The sequence below is a fragment of the Triticum urartu genome, chromosome 5A (genome assembly GCF_056163025.1).
Source record: "Triticum urartu cultivar PI428250 chromosome 5A, HENAU_Tu73, whole genome shotgun sequence".
Taxonomy (NCBI): Eukaryota; Viridiplantae; Streptophyta; class Magnoliopsida; order Poales; family Poaceae; genus Triticum; species Triticum urartu.
Window position 1 is genome coordinate 443,321,526 of NC_141877.1, and position 19,347 is coordinate 443,340,872.

The following is a 19,347-nucleotide window of genomic DNA, read 5'->3' on the forward strand; positions in this document are numbered from 1 at the left end:
GGGTTGTTAACAAATCCGCCAGCTTTGGAGGAGAGCGGCCCGGTCTCAGTACCACTCCACTTTACTTATACTACGTTGGAGTATTTTGAAACTCTATTTTGAATCTTCCTCTGTAACGGGCCAGCTCAGCTTTGACCGGCTGGTTCCGTGCATGCATGCATTTACCTCGCGTTCAAAAACGGACATGCAGCAGCATGCATGCATGTGACGGCAGAGTGTCGATCGAAAGCAAAGGCTTCATTGAACCCACGTCTGCACGCAGAGATTTTCGTAGACGGGCGAGGGAGGGATTCAAAGCGAGGGCCGGGGCAGGAGGAGGCGTGGCGGTAGCAGACAAGCATGGGAACAGCTAGCGCACAACCAGCACGTACTACTACTACTACCACACCAAGGACCACCACACCATCCATCACCATGTGAGAGGGAAAAAAAAATACTAGTACCAGTGCATTTAACTGGCCCCTTCCGATACAAAACATTCAGAGCCACAGCTAGGCTAGAGACTAGAGAGGAGTTACTTTGACCGCTACTGCTACGACATGCGAAACCATCCTTGACACCCACCCGCCGACGACCAGACCAGACCCAAGAGCTAGCTAAAGAGCAAAAATCCCCTTTTACCACACCAAAATTTAAGAAAAAGGAAGTGCACATGAGCGCATGCATGGCCTCCAGAGCTACAGCTTGTGTTTGCCTGCTTCTCCAATGAAGCGCTGGTGGATGTTGGGCTGCCTGCCGATCGATCCTCAACGGGCAGATGATGGACATCAAAGCTGGAAGCTCAAATCACCACCCAATCTCACAGACTACTCGCCTAATCATGTCCCCATTTCGCTTGCTGAATGAGCGCGAGCTCGCTGCTTCACTGTCTCGTGCCGCCTTGGCCTCCGGGATCCTGAAAAATGTTGCACGCGTTTGCTGTCACTGAAACCGGAAGGGAGCACAGGTGATATGAATGTGCCGCTAGAACTCTGTGCAAGATGAATGCATGGGGCATGGCTGGTGTGGCGCACACGTTCGCTCTGTTGCCAAGTACACATGCCTAGAATATGCGATGCATATATCCGGCTCCAGACTTTGAGAAAATCCGGCCCTGGATGCAGAGGAAATGTACTCTGGACGGTACTACGTGCTCCTCTGCGCGCGCGAGAGAGAGCGAGCTCGCAGGTGGTTCTGAAGATTCGGAAAATGTCAAATGCGACGGGCAGATGGGACAATGCATACCACTATTGCACAGCGTACGATGCAGTGTGCTACTACTACCACTACGAGCTGGGTGCTTAAGATAAGCTATAAGATTAATTAGTGGTAATTACCGTGTGGGCCTCGGCCGACGACGTGCCGGCGCCAGCAGCGTCGGCGGCTGCTGCGGCGGCGGCCTTCTTGTTCGCCTTCTTGAAGCCGAGCAGCTCCTTCCACCGGATGTTGGGCGCGCGGGGCGCGCGGCCGTGGCGGTCGTCGGCGCGCAGCTCCTCGCGCAGCGTGGTGGGCCGGCCGGGCTGGCCGTGCGGGGCCTCCCGGAGCGGCAGGAGGCGGCCCTTGGAGAAGAGCTCGTCGGCGGCCATCATGGGGCGGCTGCCGACGGAGAACTCGAAGTCGGCGTCCCCGGGCCCGCGCGCCGACAGCGCCGACGCGGGCGGCGGCTCCAGCGCGAAGTCGCTGGAGAAGGACATCCGCGGCGCCATGAAGGACGACTGGTGGTGCTCCGGGTTGTACATGTTAACACATGCCATGCATTGTCCTCACGAGCCTCTTGGCCTTCTCCCCGCGTACCGGCAGGCCGCCGCAGGCAGCCTAGCTCGCCTGAGTGCCTCTAGGGGAGGAGCAGTGGCAGCTGGTCGCCCCCGGGACTCTCTTGCTGGCTAGCTAGCTACTCGTGGAGTGGAGTGGGGGTGGAGGTCGTGTGTGGGTGGGTGGGTGGCCAATGGATGTACTTGGCGCTGGTCCGTTGCGAGGTGAGTGATGAGTGGTGCGTGGGGCTGGGAGTTATATAGCGGGATGGGGAGTGAGGGAGGGAGCGAGGCTGGCCGCGGCCGGGAGGAGTGAGGAGGATCGGAATCGCGCGATGGTGTATGTATGCCGAGAGGGAATTGCAGAAACCACCACTTATTGGGGCTGGTATTGCGCAAAACACCTACTATACAGGTTTGTTGCGGAAAACACCACATATTGGTGTAATACATTGCAGATAGGTCTAATTTAGTATTTGGATGCATTGACGTAATTACAAACAAATGAGTCCCGCTTGTAAGTGCACGCGTGGCAATAAAAACCGGCCACATCAGCCAACATATATTAGACCAAGAAGTGAAAAGACCAGAGTTAAAAAAAACAGTTTAATAAGTGGGCTGGAAGCCGACTAAAAAAATATATGGGCTGAAAGCCCATGTCTTCTTCTCCCTCATGAAGCCCTACATTTTTGGGCAGAAATTTTGCCGTCGATCGACGTATTTTTGTTTAGGATCCTATTTTTTTGGGCGTTTATGTTGTTAGTACTTAGGTTCTGCGCCGATATGAAGCCACAGATTGTTTTCCTACTTCACTCCAGGTCTAGGGTATCAACCTCGTCAAGAATGAATAGCGTATAGTAGTTTGTAATGGCCATGTTGCGACTTTTCAAGTACTTGGATGTTCAAACCTGATGAAAATCTAATGGGGACAATATCTACCATGTTTTTGTGTTGGTGATCTTATGCCGAACTTGCTTTATTTAAATTTGGGTTCAAAATTTAACAATTTTAGAAAAGTGTGAAAAAATTCTAGTAAATTACACATGTGTACAGTACCATTCTGGAAAGTTTTACCCCATTCATATTTTTTGTTCAAAATTTGACATTTTCAAAAAAAATGTGAAATAATTCCAGTAAATACTACATGTAATAAATACTAATCTGGGAAAGTTTCGGCTCAACTGGACCACATATTTTGAAGATAATGACAGTCTAATATGTTGGCTGATGTGACCGGTTCTTATTGCCACGTGTGCACTTACAAGCGAGACCCATTTGTTTGTAATTACGTCGATGCCTTCAAATACTAGATTAGACCTATCTGCAATGTATTACACCAATATGTGGTGTTTTCTGCAACAAACCCGTATAGTAAGCGTTTTGCGCAACACCAGCTTCAATAAGTGGTGATTTGTGCAATTCCCTCGTATGCCGAATGCGCGAGTGAAAACTGCGCGTGTGCATGGGACGGACGGATGGACGGATGGACGCGGAATGTGCGTCAAGGCCCGGCGTAGCATCTAGATCTGCCGTACGTGGAGCGTGCTAGCTAGCTAGGTAGCCTAGCTTGGCCGAGGAGGATGGTCCATGATCCTCCATGGATGGCTACGTGAGAGAGGCTCCTAATAAATGTGGCGCGTATGTTTCCGGACTACAGTTCCAGGGACGTGACGAGGCTCGCAGTGCATGGGCGGTGCGTACGCTTCATTGGAGGGGAGGGCGTCTGCCGTGCTGTGCTGTGCTGGGGGCGAAATGGGGGTGTTTTATGGGTCGTTACACGTCTGTCGCTTGATGCAGGAACAGTGTCGGAGAAATGGATATTTCCACGGTATGACTTAACTATACTATAAGTTAGTACATGTTTTGACCACTTGATCCACGGTTAAGCACATGCACCCAAACCCCGCAAAAAGAAATGCAGATGCACCCGAAGGACGAAGTTCTCGATTTCACCCCGCTTTTTATATAAAGTTTTTTTTAAAGAGCGCAGGAGAACTGCGATTTCATTAAGCGGAAGGGAGGCAAGGAGCCAGCTGTACAGGGATGACCGCAAGCAACAAAGCTGCGGTCAAAAGAGAAAAGAAAAAGAAGAAAGAAAAAAAGAGAAAGGGTAGGCGAAACGTTACTCCACCCAGTTGAGGTGCCGGCCACCGGCCAGCGCCCATTGCCTAGCTTCGTCAGTCAGAAGATCAAGGACCTGCTGCACAGAGAGCTCCGAATTCCTAAAGATGCGAGCGTTCCGCTCCCTCCAGATGCACCAGAGGACCAACAGGGCCATAGACCTGCCGCGCTTGGCATGCGCCGCTCCTGCCGATAAGTTGAAGAGCCACTCATGGAGCGACGCCCATGGTGACCAGGAGTCGGGTAGGAAGCCCGGTAGGTGGAAACGGCCAGTAACCCGAGCCCAGAGCTGCCTCGACCAGTCACAGGTGATAAGGAGATGCTCCGCCGTTTCCAGGTTTCGCCAGCACAGTGGGCAAAAATAGGAGTTCGGCCATTGGCGAGCAAGCAGTCGGTCCGCTGTGAGCAGCCTGTTTAGGCCAAACAGCCAAGCAAACATGCGGCACTTGGCCGGCGCCCAAGCGCTCCAGACGGTGGTCCATAGTGGCGATCTTGTCGAGCCAAGGAACTGCAGCCTGTAAGCAGACGCCACTGAGAAGCAACCATTATCGGTGAGCTTCCAAGAGAAGACATCGGGCTCCCCTGGCCGCAGCTGTACGCGGGCGATCGCAGTCCAAAGATGCACAAAAGCCGGCAAGAGCTCGCTCGTGATCCGCCCCCGCAGGTCCAGCACCCAACGACCGTCGTGCAGTGCCTCCCGCACCGAACGAAATTTTCGCCTTGAAGCCGCGAAGAGGTCCGGGGCCAGGGTGAATGGCGCGCCGCCCTCAAGCCAACCGTCGAACCAGAAAGAGGCGCGATCACCGCCGCCTAAGACCACCCGCGTCGCAACCGCAAAGATGGCTCTGTCTGCGATCTTGCAGGGCGTCGGGAGACCGATCCAGGGCCTGGTGGGGGAGACGCGCTCCTGCCACAACCAGCGGAGGCGCAAGGCAACGCCGAAACGATGCAAGTCGGTGATGCCCAGACCTCCCAGCTGCCTTGGTCTGCAGATCCTGCTCCAAGAAATCTTGCAGTGCCCGCCGTGGCAGGATTCCTCGCCTTTCCATAGCCATGCTCGACGGAGCTTATTGATCTCGTCCCGCGCCCAAGCGGGTAACTCGAACACGGACAACCAGTAGACTGTGAAGGCGGATAGCACGACGTTGAGGAGGACCAACCTGCCTGCCATGGACAGCAACATGGCCTTCCAGAATGCCAACCGCGCCCGAATCTTCTCTAGAAGCGGCAATCTTGCGCAGTTTCTGAAGGGAAAGCGGCAGGCTGAGGAATTTGCAAGGAAAGGAGGCTATGGCAGCCCCGAGCGGACTGGTAACGTCGGCGATGTCCAAGGAGTCGCAACGAATGGGGACGACCGCACTCTTCTCGAAGTTGACGTGCAGACCAGTAGCCATGCCGAAAGAGGTAAGAATGGCACGCATAGTGGCCAGCTCAGCTTTAACTGGGTTGAGGAAGAGCGCGACGTCATCCGCGTAGAGCGATGCACGGAAACGCGGAATCCTACCCCGAAGCAGCGAAATCGAACCCGCGGTCACCGCCATGTTCAGGATGCGCTGGAGCGGCTCCATGGCCAGGATGAAGAGGAATGGCGAACGCGGGTCGCCTTGTCTGAGGCCACAGCAGTGTTGGATAGTGTTGGAAATATGCCCTAGAGGCAATAATAAAAGCATTATTATTATATTTCCTTATTCATGATAATTGTCTTTATTCATGCTATAATTGTGTTATCCGGAAATCGTAATACATGTGTGAATAACAGACACCAACATGTCCCTAGTAAGCCTCTAGTTGACTAGCTCGTTGATCAACAGATAGTCATGGTTTCCTGACTATGGACATTGGATGTCATTGATAACGAGATCACATCATTAGGAGAATGATGTGATGGACAAGACCCAATCCTAAACATAGCACAAGATCGTATAGTTCGTTTGCTAGAGTTTTTCCAATGTCAAGTATCTTTTCCTTAGACCATGAGATCGTTTAACTCCCGGATACCGTAGGAGTGCTTTGGGTATACCAAACGTCACAACATAACTGGGTGACTATAAAGGTAGACTACGGGTATCTCCGAAAGTGTCTGTTGGGTTGACATGAATCAAGACTGGGATTTGTCACTCCGTATGACGGAGAGGTATCACTGGGCCCACTCGGTAATGCATCATCATAATGAGCTCAAAGTGACCAAGTGTCTGGACACGGGATCATGCATTACGGTACGAGTAAAGTGACTTGCCGGTAACGAGATTGAACGAGGTATTGGGATACCGACGATCGAATCTCGGGCAAGTAACATATCGATTGACAAAGGGAATTGCATACGGGGTTGATTGAATCCTCGACATCGTGGTTCATCCGATGAGATCATCGTGGAGCATGTGGGAGCCAACATGGGTATCCAGATCCCGCTGTTGGTTATTGACTGGAGAGTCGTCTCGGTCATGTCTGCTTGTCTCCCGAACCCGTAGGGTCTACACACTTAAGGTTCGGTGACGCTAGGGTTGTGAAGATATGTATATGCAGTAACCCGAATGTTGTTCGGAGTCCCGGATGAGATCCCGGACGTCACGAGGAGTTCCGGAATGGTCCGGAGGTAAAGAATTATATATAGGAAGTGCTGTTTCGGCCATCGGGACAAGTTTCGGGGTCACCGGTATTGTACCGGGACCACCGGAAGGGTCCCGGGGGTCCACCGGGTGGGGCCACCTATCCCGGGGGGCCCCATGGGCTGAAGTGGGAGGGAACCCAGCCCAAAGTGGGCTGGGGCGCCACTCCCCTAGGGCCCATGCGGCTAGGGTTGAGGGGAAACCCTAAAGGGGGCGCCCCCTTGCTTGGGGGGCAAGCCCCCCACCCTTGGCCGCCGCCCCCCCTAGGAGATTCCATCTCCTAGGGCCGGCGCCCCCCCTAGAACCCCTATATATAGTGGGGGAGAGGAGGGACTTCATACACCAGCCCCTGGCGCCTCCCTCTCTCCCCGTTACGTCTCTCTCTCGTAGTATAGGCGAAGCCCTGCTACTGTGACGCCCTGCATCCACCACCACGCCTTCGTGCTGCTGGATCTTCATCAACCTCTCCTTCCCCCTTGCTGGATCAAGAAGGAGGAGACGTCTCCCATCCCGTACATGTGTTGAACGCGGAGGTGCCGTCCGTTCGGTGCTTGGTCATCGGTGATTTGGATCACGTCGTGTTCGACTACATCATCACCGTTCTTTGAACGCTTCCGCACGCGATCTACAAAGGTATGTAGATGCATCCGATGACTCGTTGCTAGATGAACTCCTAGATGGATCTTGGTGAAACGAGTAGGAAAATTTTTGTTTTCTGCAACGTTCCCCAACAATGGCATCATGAGCTAGGTCTATGCGTAGTTCTTCTTGCGCGAGTAGAACACAATTTGTTGTGGGCGTAGATTTGTCAACTTTCTTGCCGCTACTAGTCTTTTCTTGCTTCAGCGGCATTGTGGGATGAAGCGGCCCGGACCAACCTTACACGTACGCTTACGTGAGACCGGTTCCACCGACTAACATGCACTAGTTGCATAAGGTGGCTGGCCGGTGTCTGTCTCTCCCACTTTAGTTGGAGCGGATTCGATGAACAGGGTCCTTATGAAGGGTAAATAGAAGTTGACAAATCACGTTGTGGCTTTAACGTAGGTAAGAAGTCGTTCTTGCTAGAACCCTAAATTCAGCCACGTAAAACTTGCAACATCAATTAGAGGACGTCTAACTTGTTTTTTGCAGCAAGTGGTTTGTGATATGATATGGCCAAAGTTGTGATGAATGATGAATGATCTATATGTGATGTATGAGATGTTCATGCTATTGTAATAGAAATCACGACTTGCATGTCGATGAGTATGACAACCGGCAGGAGCCATAGGAGTTGTCTTTATTCTTTTATATGACCTGCGTGTCATTGAGAAACGCCATGTAAATTACTTTACTTTATTGCTAAACGCGTTAGCCATAGTAGTAGAAGTAATAGTTGGCGAGCAACTTCATGGAGACACGATGATGGAGATCATGATGATGGAGATCATGGTGTCAAGCCGGTGACAAGATGATCATGGAGCCCCAAGATGGAGATCAAAGGAGCTATGTGATATTGGCCATATCATGTCACGTTTATTATTTGATTGCATGTGATGTTTATCATGTTTTGCATCTTGTTTACTTAGAACGACGGTAGTAAATAAGATGATCCCTCATAATAATTTCAAGAAGTGTTCCCCCTAACTGTGCACCGTTGCGACAGTTCGCTGTTTCAAAACACCACGTGATGATCGGGTGTTTTATTCAGACGTTCACATACAACGGGTGTAAGACAGATTTACACATGCAAACACTTAGGTTGACTTGACGAGCCTAGCATGTACAGACATGGCCTCGGAACACAGAAGACCGAAAGGTCGAGCATGAGTCGTATAGAAGATACGATCAACATGAAGATGTTCACCGATGTTGACTAGTCCGTCTCACGTGATGATCGGACACGGCCTAGTCAACTCGGATCATGTAATACTTAGATGACTAGAGGGATGTCTAATCTAAGTGTGAGTTCATTAATAATTTGATTAGATGAACTTAATTATCATGAACTTAGTCTAAAATATTTTACAATATGTCTTGTAGATCAAATGGCCAACGTAGTCCTCAACTTCAACGCGTTCCTAGAGAAAACCAAACTGAAAGACGATGGCAACAACTATACGGACTGGGTCCGGAACCTGAGGATCATCCTCATAGCTGCCAAGAAAGATTATGTCCTACAAGCACCGCTAGGTGAAGCTCCCGTCCCACAGAACCAAGACGTTATGAACGCTTGGCAGACACGTGTTGACGACTACTCCCTCGTTCAGTGCGGCATGCTTTACAGCTTAGAGCCGGGGCTCCAAAAGCGTTTTGAGAGACATGGAGCATATGAGATGTTCGAAGAGCTGAAAATGGTTTTTCAAGCTCATACCCGGATCGAGAGATATGAAGTCTCCGATAAGTTCTTCAGCTGTAAGATGGAGGAAAATAGTTCTGTCAGTGAGCACATACTCACTATGTCTGGGTTACATAACCGCTTGTCTCAGCTAGGAGTTAATCTCCCGGATGATGCGGTCATTGACAGAATCCTCCAGTCGCTTCCACCAAGCTACAAGAGATTTGTGATGAACTTCAACATGCAGGAGATGCAAAAGACCATTCCTGAGTTGTTCTCAATGCTGAAATCAGCGGAGGTAGAAGTCAAGAAGGAACATCAAGTGTTGATGGTCAATAAAGCCACTAAGTTCAAGAAAGGCAAGGGTAAAAAGAACTTCAAGAAGGACGGCAAGGAGGTTGCCGCGCCCGGCAAGCAAGCTGCCGGGAAGAAGCCAAAGAATGGACCCAAGCCCGGGACTGAGTGCTTTTATTGCAAGGGAAGCGGTCACTGGAAGCGGAACTGCCCTAAATACTTAGCAGACAAGAAGGCCGGCAAAACAAAAGGTATATGTGATATACATGTAATTGATGTGTACCTTACTAGTGTCCGTAGTAGCTCCTGGGTATTTGATACCGGTGCAGTTGCTCACATTTGTAACTCAAAGCAGGGGCTGCGGAATAAGCGGAAACTGGCAAAGGACGAGGTGACGATGCGCGTCGGGAATGGTTCCAAGGTCAATGTGATCGCCGTCGGCACTCTACCTCTATATCTACCTTCAGGATTAGTTTTAAACCTTAATAATTGTTATTTAGTGCCAGCTTTGAGCATGAACATTGTATCGGGATCTCGTTTAATTCGAGATGGCTACTCATTTAAATCCGAGAATAATGGTTGTTCTATTTATATGAGAGATATGTTTTATGGTCATGCTCCTATGGTGAATGGTTTATTCTTTATGAATCTCGAACGTAATACTACACATGTTCATAATGTGAGTACCAAAAGATGTACGGTTGATAATGATAGTCCCACATACTTGTGGCACTGCCGCCTTGGTCACATAGGTGTCAAACGCATGAAGAAGCTCCATGCAGATGGACTTTTAGAGTCTCTTGATTATGAATCATTTGACACGTGCGAACCATGCCTCATGGGTAAGATGACCAAGACTCCGTTCTCAGGAACAATGGAGCGAGCAACTGACTTATTGGAAATCATACATACTGATGTGTGCGGTCCAATGAGTGTTGAGGCTCGCAGTGGCTATCGTTATGTTCTCACGCTCACTGATGATTTAAGTAGATATGGGTATATCTACTTAATGAAACACAAGTCTGAAACCTTTGAAAAGTTCAAGGAATTTCAGAGTGAGGTTGAAAATCAACGTGACAGGAAAATCAAGTTTCTACGATCAGATCGTGGAGGAGAATACTTGAGTCACGAATTTGGCACACACTTAAGAAAATGTGGAATAGTTTCACAACTCACGCCGCTTGGAACACCTCAGCGTAACGGTGTGTCCGAACGTCGTAATCGCACTCTATTAGATATGGTGCGATCTATGATGTCTCTTACCGATTTATCGCTATCTTTTTGGGGCTATGCTTTAGAGACTGCCGCATTCACTTTAAATAGGGCTCCGTCGAAATCCGTTGAGATGACACCGTATGAATTATGGTTTGGGAAGAAACCTAAGCTGTCGTTTCTAAAAGTTTGGGGATGCGATGCTTATGTCAAGAAACTTCAACCTGAAAAGCTCGAACCCAAGTCGGAAAAATGCGTCTTCATAGGATACCCAAAAGAAACTGTTGGGTACACCTTCTACCTCAGATCCGAAGGCAAGATCTTTGTTGCCAAGAATGGGTCCTTTCTAGAGAAAGAGTTTCTCTCGAAAGAAGTAAGTGGGAGGAAAGTAGAGCTTGATGAAGTATTACCTCTTGAACCGGAAAATGGCGCAACTCAAGAAAATGTTCCTGAGGTGCCTGCACCGACTAGAGAGGAAGTTAATGATAATGATCAAGATACTTCTGATCAAGCTCCTACTGAAATTCGAAGGTCCACAAGGACACATTCCGCACCAGAGTGGTACGGCAACCCTGTCTTGGAAATCATGTTGTTAGACAACGGTGAACCTTCGAACTATGAAGAAGCGATGGCGGGCCCGGATTCCGACAAATGGCTAGAAGCCATGAAATCCGAGATAGGATCCATGTATGAAAATGAAGTATGGACTTTGACTGACTTGCCCGTTGAACGGCGAGCCATAGAAAATAAATGGATCTTTAAGAAGAAGACAGACGCGGATGGTAATGTGACCATCTATAAAGCTCGACTTGTCGCTAAGGGTTATCGACAAGTTCAAGGGGTTGACTACGATGAGACTTTCTCACCGGTAGCGAAGCTAAAGTCCGTCCGAATCATGTTAGCAATTGCCGCATTCTACGATTATGAGATATGGCAAATGGACGTCAAAACGGCATTCCTTAATGGTTTCCTTAAGGAAGAATTGTATATGATGCAGCCGGAAGGTTTTGTCGATCCTAAGAATGCTGACAAGGTGTGCAAGCTCCAACGCTCGATTTATGGGCTGGTGCAAGCATCTCGGAGTTGGAACATTCGCTTTGATGAGATGATCAAAGCGTTTGGGTTTACGCAGACTTATGGAGAAGCCTGCGTTTACAAGAAAGTGAGTGGGAGCTCTGTAGCATTTCTCATATTATATGTAGATGACATACTATTGATGGGAAATGATATAGAACTCTTGGACAGCATCAAGGCCTACTTGAATAAGAGTTTTTCAATGAAGGACCTTGGAGAAGCTGCTTATATATTCGGCATCAAAATCTATAGAGATAGATCGAGACGCCTCATAGGTCTTTCACAAAGCACATACCTTGATAAGATATTGAAGAAGTTCAATATGGATCAATCTAAGAAGGGGTTCTTGCCTGTATTACAAGGTATGAAATTGTGCTCAGCTCAATGTCCGACCACGGCAGAAGATATAGAAGAGATGAGCGTCATCCCCTATGCATCAGCCATAGGTTCTATTATGTATGCCATGCTGTGTACCAGACCTGATGTAAACCTTGCCGTAAGTTGGTAGGAAGGTACCAAAGTAATCCCGGCAAGGAACACTGGACAGCGGTCAAGAATATCCTGAAGTACCTGAAAAGGACTAAGGAAATGTTTCTCGTTTATGGAGGTGACGAAGAGCTCGTCGTAAAGGGTTACGTCGACGCTAGCTTCGACACAGATCTGGATGACTCTAAGTCACAAACCGGATATGTGTATATTTTGAATGGTGGGGCAGTAAGCTGGTGCAGTTGCAAGCAAAGCGTCGTGGCGGGATCTACATGTGAAGCGGAGTACATGGCAGCCTCGGAGGCAGCACATGAAGCAATATGGGTGAAGGAGTTCATCACCGACCTAGGAGTCATACCCAATGCGTCGGGGCCAATCAAACTTTTCTGTGACAACACTGGAGCTATTGCACTTGCCAAGGAGCCCAGGTTTCACAAGAAGACAAGGCACATCAAGCGTCGCTTCAACTCCATTCGTGAAAATGTTCAAGATGGAGACATAGATATTTGTAAAGTACATACGGACCTGAATGTAGCAGATCCGTTGACTAAACCTCTCCCTAGAGCAAAACATGATCAACACCAGAATTCCATGGGTGTTCGATTCATCACAATGTAACTAGATTATTGACTCTAGTGCAAGTGGGAGACTATTGGAAATATGCCCTAGAGGCAATAATAAAAGCATTATTATTATATTTCCTTATTCATGATAATTGTCTTTATTCATGCTATAATTGTGTTATCCGGAAATCGTAATACATGTGTGAATAACAGACACCAACATGTCCCTAGTAAGCCTCTAGTTGACTAGCTCGTTGATCAACAGATAGTCATGGTTTCCTGACTATGGACATTGGATGTCATTGATAACGAGATCACATCATTAGGAGAATGATGTGATGGACAAGACCCAATCCTAAACATAGCACAAGATCGTATAGTTCGTTTGCTAGAGTTTTTCCAATGTCAAGTATCTTTTCCTTAGACCATGAGATCGTGTAACTCCGGGATACCGTAGGAGTGCTTTGGGTATACCAAACGTCACAACGTAACTGGGTGACTATAAAGGTAGACTACGGGTATCTCCGAAAGTGTCTGTTGGGTTGACATGGATCAAGACTGGGATTTGTCACTCCGTATGACGGAGAGGTATCACTGGGCCCACTCGGTAATGCATCATCATAATGAGCTCAAAGTGACCAAGTGTCTGGTCACGGGATCATGCATTACGGTACGAGTAAAGTGACTTGCCGGTAACGAGATTGAACGAGGTATTGGGATACCGACGATCGAATCTCGGGCAAGTAACATATCGATTGACAAAGGGAATTGCATACGGGGTTGATTGAATCCTCGACATCGTGGTTCATCCGATGAGATCATCGTGGAGCATGTGGGAGCCAACATGGGTATCCAGATCCCGCTGTTGGTTATTGACCGGAGAGTCGTCTCGGTCATGTCTGCTTGTCTCCCGAACCCGTAGGGTCTACACACTTAAGGTTCGGTGACGCTAGGGTTGTGAAGATATGTATATGCAGTAACCCGAATGTTGTTCGGAGTCCCGGATGAGATCCCGGACGTCACGAGGAGTTCTGGAATGGTCCGGAGGTAAAGAATTATATATAGGAAGTGCTGTTTCGGCCATCGGGACAAGTTTCGGGGTCACCGGTATTGTACCGGGACCACCGGAAGGGTCCCGGGGGTCCACCGGGTGGGGCCACCTATCCCGGGGGGCCCCATGGGCTGAAGTGGGAGGGAACCCAGCCCAAAGTGGGCTGGGGCGCCACTCCCCTAGGGCCCATGCGGCTAGGGTTGAGGGGAAACCCTAAAGGGGGCGCCCCTTGCTTGGGGGGCAAGCCCCCCACCCTTGGCCGCCGCCCCCCTAGGAGATTCCATCTCCTAGGGCCGGCGCGCCCCCTAGCACCCCTATATATAGTGGGGGAGAGGAGGGACTTCATACACCAGCCCCTGGCACCTCCCTCTCTCCCCGTTACGTCTCTCTCTCGTAGTATAGGCGAAGCCCTGCTACTGTGACGCCCTGCATCCACCACCACGCCGTCGTGCTGCTGGATCTTCATCAACCTCTCCTTCCCCCTTGCTGGATCAAGAAGGAGGAGACGTCTCCCGTCCCGTACGTGTGTTGAACGCGGAGGTGCCGTCCGTTCGGTGCTTGGTCATCGGTGATTTGGATCACGTCGTGTTCGACTACATCATCACCGTTCTTTAAACGCTTCCGCACGCGATCTACAAAGGTATGTAGATGCATCCGATGACTCGTTGCTAGATGAACTCCTAGATGGATCTTGGTGAAACGAGTAGGAAAGTTTTTGTTTTCTGCAACGTTCCCCAACAGATAGGATCTCCTTCCTGGCCATTGATCATAACACGCGAGGAAGCCGTGGATAGCATCATGGCCATCCACTCGCACCACCGCCTCCCAAAACCCCTGGCTCGCAACATGCTAAGCAGGTATGGCCAAGACACCGAGTCGAAAGCCTTGGCGATATCAAGCTTCAGGAAGAGCACGGATCGCCTGACCCTGTGGAAGTGCCTGGTCAATCCGCGCACAAGGAGGAAATTGTCCTGAATACAGCGCCCATGCAAGAACGCGCTCTGCCCTGGCGAGATCAGCGAGTCGATGCATCGTGCCAGCCTAGATGCCAGAACCTTCATGATGAGCTTGGCGATGCTGTGCAGGAGAGTGATCGGCCTGTAGTCAGACATGGCCGCGGCCTTCGGTTTTTTCGGAAGAAGGACGATGTGAGCTCCATTTAGCTTGTGCAGGCTGGAACGGTTGAGGAGGAAAACCTGGCGGAATGCGAGCAACAGGTCTTGTATGATGATCGGTGCCGCAGCTTTGAAGAAACCCCCAGAAAAACCATCCGGCCCAGGCGTACGATCCGCCGGCAGATCCTTAATGGCCTGCAAGATCTCATCGGAGGAGAAGGGCGCCTCTAGATCCTCGAGGTTCTCTCGCGGCAACTCGAGACTGTCCCAGTCAATGGAGAGCGGCGTGTGTGCAGGCTGCCCAATGAGGCCATCAAAAAACTCCTTAGCCATGACAGCCTTGTGGTCCTGCATCGTGGCAATCGAGCTGGCCGCCTGCAGCGATGCTATGAAGTTTTTTCGATGCCGTCCGTTGGACTTAAGGTGGAAAAATTTGGTGTTGGCTTCGCCCGAGCGTAGGAAGCGCATGCGTGAACGCTGCTTGGCCTTGATCCGCTTGATAACAATGAGCCCGAGAATCCGGGCCTTGAGCGCTTTGCGAAGCTCAAGCTCGTCTGGCTCGAGTTGGCGCGATTCTTGGGTTTCATCCAAAAGCATGATAGTATCCTGGGCCATGAGGAGCTGAAGCCTGGTGTCTCCAATTGAGTTCTTGCTCCATAGGCGCAGCGCCCGGGCCACCCTCCTCAGCTTAAAATCCAGGCGAGCCAACGCATCGAGGGGCGGGCAAGGCTCGTTCCATGACATGGACACAACATCCGAGAAGCCCTGAAGATGAACCCAGAATGCCTCAAAGCGAAAACCGCACTTACACCGGCATGGGTGCTCGCAGGTAAGCAGCAGCGGGCAGTGGTCGGACATCCCCGTGGTGAGCGGCACTAAACGAACCGAGCAGTGAAGCAGCTCCCACTCCACATCGCAGAACGCACGATCAATCCTAGAGAGGGTGGGGTCATCTTGCTCATTGGACCATGTGAATCGGCGGCCTTGCAGCGGAATCTCATGAAGCTCACCAGCGTTGAGCGCCGCTCGGAAGCTGGACATCATACGGTGGTTGAGGTTTGTGTTGTTCTTGTCACGCGCCGAGTAGATGAGGTTGAAATTGCCAAGCACTAGCCACGGCCCTGGCCGACGAGCGCGGATCGCCACTAACTCATCTAGTAAGAGCAGCTTGGTGGCATCCTCGCATGGGCCGTAGACGGTAGTCAAGTGCCACGGCGCCCCACCAGTGCGCGGTAAGAATCTAGCAGAAATGGCATGCTCGGTGACCTCCAGCTGATCAACGGAAACACGTCCGGGTCCCATGCAAGAAGGATCCCCCGGCGGGTGCCCACGGCCGGCAGCGTTGCGGTACCGGACAGGCGGCTACCGGTCACTTCCAAGAGGGCCGCGGCAGAAAAAGCGGCGACCTTCGTTTCCTGCGGTCAAAGCACGGAGCAGCGCGATTGCTGGATCAGGGAGTAGACGCCACATCGACGCGCGCGATCGTTGAGCCCCCTCACATTCCAGTTAAGCAGGGAAAAATTACTCATGAAGGAAACTAACAACAACCCAGATTAATGGCGTACTCGTACGACGAGTCGCGATTTTGAAGAACAACAACAGAGAGGGAGCCGGTCTAAGGAGCACGGGCATCCGGCGAGGTCGCCAACAAATAGACACAGACATAGACGGCACCGAGAAGCGGTGCGGTACACAGACGGGTGGAGACGAGGGCCTAGCTATCATCAGCAACAGGCAGCTCCCAGCTACAAGGCCTGCATGACCATCAGACCGCGCCAGCCGCGCCTTCGCCAGCCAGCCCGCGTAGCTCCTCGTCAGGCAGGTTGATCTTGGCGGCGGAGTGCACTCCAGCAGCCCGGGCAAGCTTGGAAGTGAGCTTGCCGAGGGTCTTGAAACATTGCACGTACTTCTCGCACACACGGGGCGAGAACTCGGCCTCCTTGTCGATGAAAGCAACCTGCTAGGCCAGACGTGCCTGTGCCTTCTGTTGTTGGGTCATGCCCTTCACCGCCGCCGCCCTAGAGGAGCGCCTTGGCTTGGGAGGGGCCGACTCGGGCATGGGGACGAAGCGCAGCTCTTCGGGCGGCGCCACAGGGCCGAGGCGCCGCCCCTCAGGGGCCGCGCCCATGATTGACGGCGGCATCAGACCAAACACCTTGGCCATGAAGGACGTGTTGGGGTCGACCTCAAGGGCCTGGAGCTTGGTGGCGAGGAAATCAGCTGTAGCACCGGCGTCGAACTGGAGCACGAGCTGAGAGGGCGGCAGCTGGCTCAGCATGGCATCATCAGAGAGCGGGGCAGGGAGAGACATGTAGCCCCTGCTGGGCCACGGCTCAAGCATCCTGGGCGGTTCCTGCGCCCCCGGCCCGGGCAGCGCCACCACAGGGGGGCCCAGCTCCTCTGGGCCGTGCTGCGACACGTCAGGAGGGGCGTCCTGCAACCCCAGCTCCTCCTCCATCAGGCAAGACCAGGAGGAGGTCACGGGTTCCGCAAATGGCCAACACCCCTCGTCCAGGAAGAGGCTGGGCGTCTGGTGCAGCGTAGCCACCAGCGGGTCTTCACACGTGAGCTCACGCCACATGGCCTCCACCTCTCCGTCCAAGTTGCCAGCGACTGCAGCAGGCAGGGCGGGCGGGAGACCAGGCGGGGTGGCAGCAAGCAGTGGCGCGCCGAGCAGCACCTCTTGAGAAGGCATCTCGAGCTCCGTGGGCACGCCTTGCAGCACGGGGACCAAAGCTGCCCCATGCCCGCCACAGCCAACGGGGGGAGGACAGAGCGCGGGCTGACCGGCCCAGGCGATGGGGACCGAAGACGGTTATGGGCCCCCTCCCGGGACCGGGAGCGCACACGGTGATGGTTCCCGTGGCGCGGCCTGGACGTGTCGCTGTTGTTGCCTCCACCATGGGAGCGCGAGCTGCTGTGGTTGGAGCCTTCGCTGCTGGAGAGGGAGGGGCAGTCACGCGGCAACCCACCGCGGCGCCTGCCAGACGAGCCGCCCAACCCGCCCGAGACGCGTCGAACGCCCGAGCGACTGGACAAACCGCGCTCCGTGCCGTCAGAACGGCAACCCAAGAGGGAGCCGCGCCACACCCTCCTCAAGCGGCGACAGCGCCCCCCAGCTTCATCATCTTCGTCGTCCCGAGACCGGTGCCTAGGCCTCGGATGATCTTGGTCTGGCACACGGCGGTGCCCCGTGCCGCCTTGCCCATCTTCGACGTCGAACACCCAGCTGAAGCGGTCGCGCAGAGGCCACTCTGCGTCACGGCTCGCCTGGTGCTCGTCGACGGTCGTGTAGTCTCTAGTCTCGTCCAGGTGAATGAGGATGGGGAATTGCGGGCCTTGCTTGCCCTCCTCGCGCGGGCAGCCTTCAGGCAGAACGGGGCGGCCGCGACCCTCCGGCGCACGATCGATGATGCAGTAGTCGCTGGAGGTAGGGATATCGTCGAGGCTCCACGCCCAGACCCATGCATAGACGCACGAGGTATTGGAGAGCGACGTGGTCTAGCATTCCAGCCGGTCAACCCAGCAGGAGAGGCCAATAGCATCCTGCACCATCTCCCACCGCCAAGCCTGCACTGGGAGGCGCTCAATGGCAAGGCGACAGTAGTAGCGCCAGACGCGCTGGTGGCCATGGGCGGCGGGCTTCCATGGCGTGATGGAGAGAGCAACCCCACGGCAGGAAGCCACCCCCGCATCCACCGCCACATCACGATGGCGCGCGTTGGTGAACCGCACCAGGAAGTGCTCTGGGAAATGCTTAGAGACGTGCATCTCACCCCAGGGCGCCCCAATGTCGCGCTCGATAGCCTTCGCGATGAGCTGCGGGTTGATGTCGATGCGCTCCTCCGACATGGTGACGAGCACGGCCGTGGCACGCAGGTGGCGAGCCGCCTCCTCGACAGCTTGGGTGCTGACCGAGAACGTGGCGCCGCCACGCGGCTGGCGGGAGGCATCACCCGGGCGGTAGGCCATGGCGGGGGAGGGAGCGAGAGGCCGGGTGGGCTGGGGCGGGTGGGGCGCGGCAGACGGCCACCGCCGGGCAGAGACCGATGCCGGGGAGGGAGGGGTGGCGGGGGCGGACAGCTTGCGGCGAGGGCAGTGGGTGGAGCTGGAGCGGTGACCGTAAAGCCAGCAGGATGAGCAGCGCACAGGGTTGCGGTAGCCGGCGACACGATGCCCTTTATCAAGACACCGAAGGCATCGACCGCGGAAGCGCTTCAAGAATGCAGCGCGACGTTGGGCAGCCAATAAATCCGCTGCTGGATTGCACAGTTGCCCATGCCGCCCCGCCGCTGAAGATGGTACGGGAGGTGCACGCCGATGGCGCCTCGAGCGTACCAGTTGCCATTCCGGGCCGTCTTCAACGCGGTCGCCACGGGCATCGCTGGGAGCCAGACCTTTGGCGCGCTCCGAGGCCACAGGGGAGCAGCGCCCAGAGGAGTAAAGGTTGCTGGACGGGGGGATGCAAATCTCGGACCGGAGACGGCCAGAAGGCGGCAGGCCGCGGAATGAATGCTAGGAGGGAGAAACCGGGAGGTGCACGCCAGCCGAGCTTGACTCCCCCACTTCAAAGCTACCCCGCAAAGGCGCCGCCCCATGTGCCGCAACGGTCACCTCACGCTCCGCAGCTACGGCCAGCGAGGATGCCGTAGGGGAGGCCGAGGAGTGAATGGCCCGTAGGATCGAAGCCGCGTCCGGGCCAGATCCAGGCGCGCTCCAGCGCTGGGTGGGGGGGGGCAGGTGGTCGACGCTCCCAGAGCGGGAGGCGCCGATGT

The 19,347-nt window shown here is 53.1% G+C and overlaps 1 protein-coding gene across 1 annotated transcript; it reads right to left on the reverse strand.

The window, feature by feature from the left end:
* Nucleotides 1–423: 423 nt before the first annotated feature.
* LOC125556154 (uncharacterized) lies at nucleotides 424–2,022 on the reverse strand. The gene is made up of 2 exons (XM_048718939.2): nucleotides 1,317–2,022; nucleotides 424–895 (listed from the first exon to the last, which is right to left on the reverse strand). Exons 1-2 carry the CDS (start codon nucleotides 1,731–1,733, stop codon nucleotides 863–865), a joined length of 450 nt encoding a protein of 149 aa, XP_048574896.1. The 5' UTR covers nucleotides 1,734–2,022; the 3' UTR covers nucleotides 424–862.
* Nucleotides 2,023–19,347: the final 17,325 nt, after the last annotated feature.

Excerpts from the sequence above, each read along its gene's own strand:
- LOC125556154 (XM_048718939.2), bottom strand. The coding sequence starts at position 1,733 with ATGGCATGTGTTAACATGTACAACCCGGAGCACCACCAGTCGTCCTTC. Across the intron at positions 896-1,316 it reads CGTCGGCCGAGGCCCACACG|GATCCCGGAGGCCAAGGCGG; the intron begins GTAATTACCACT and ends AACATTTTTCAG.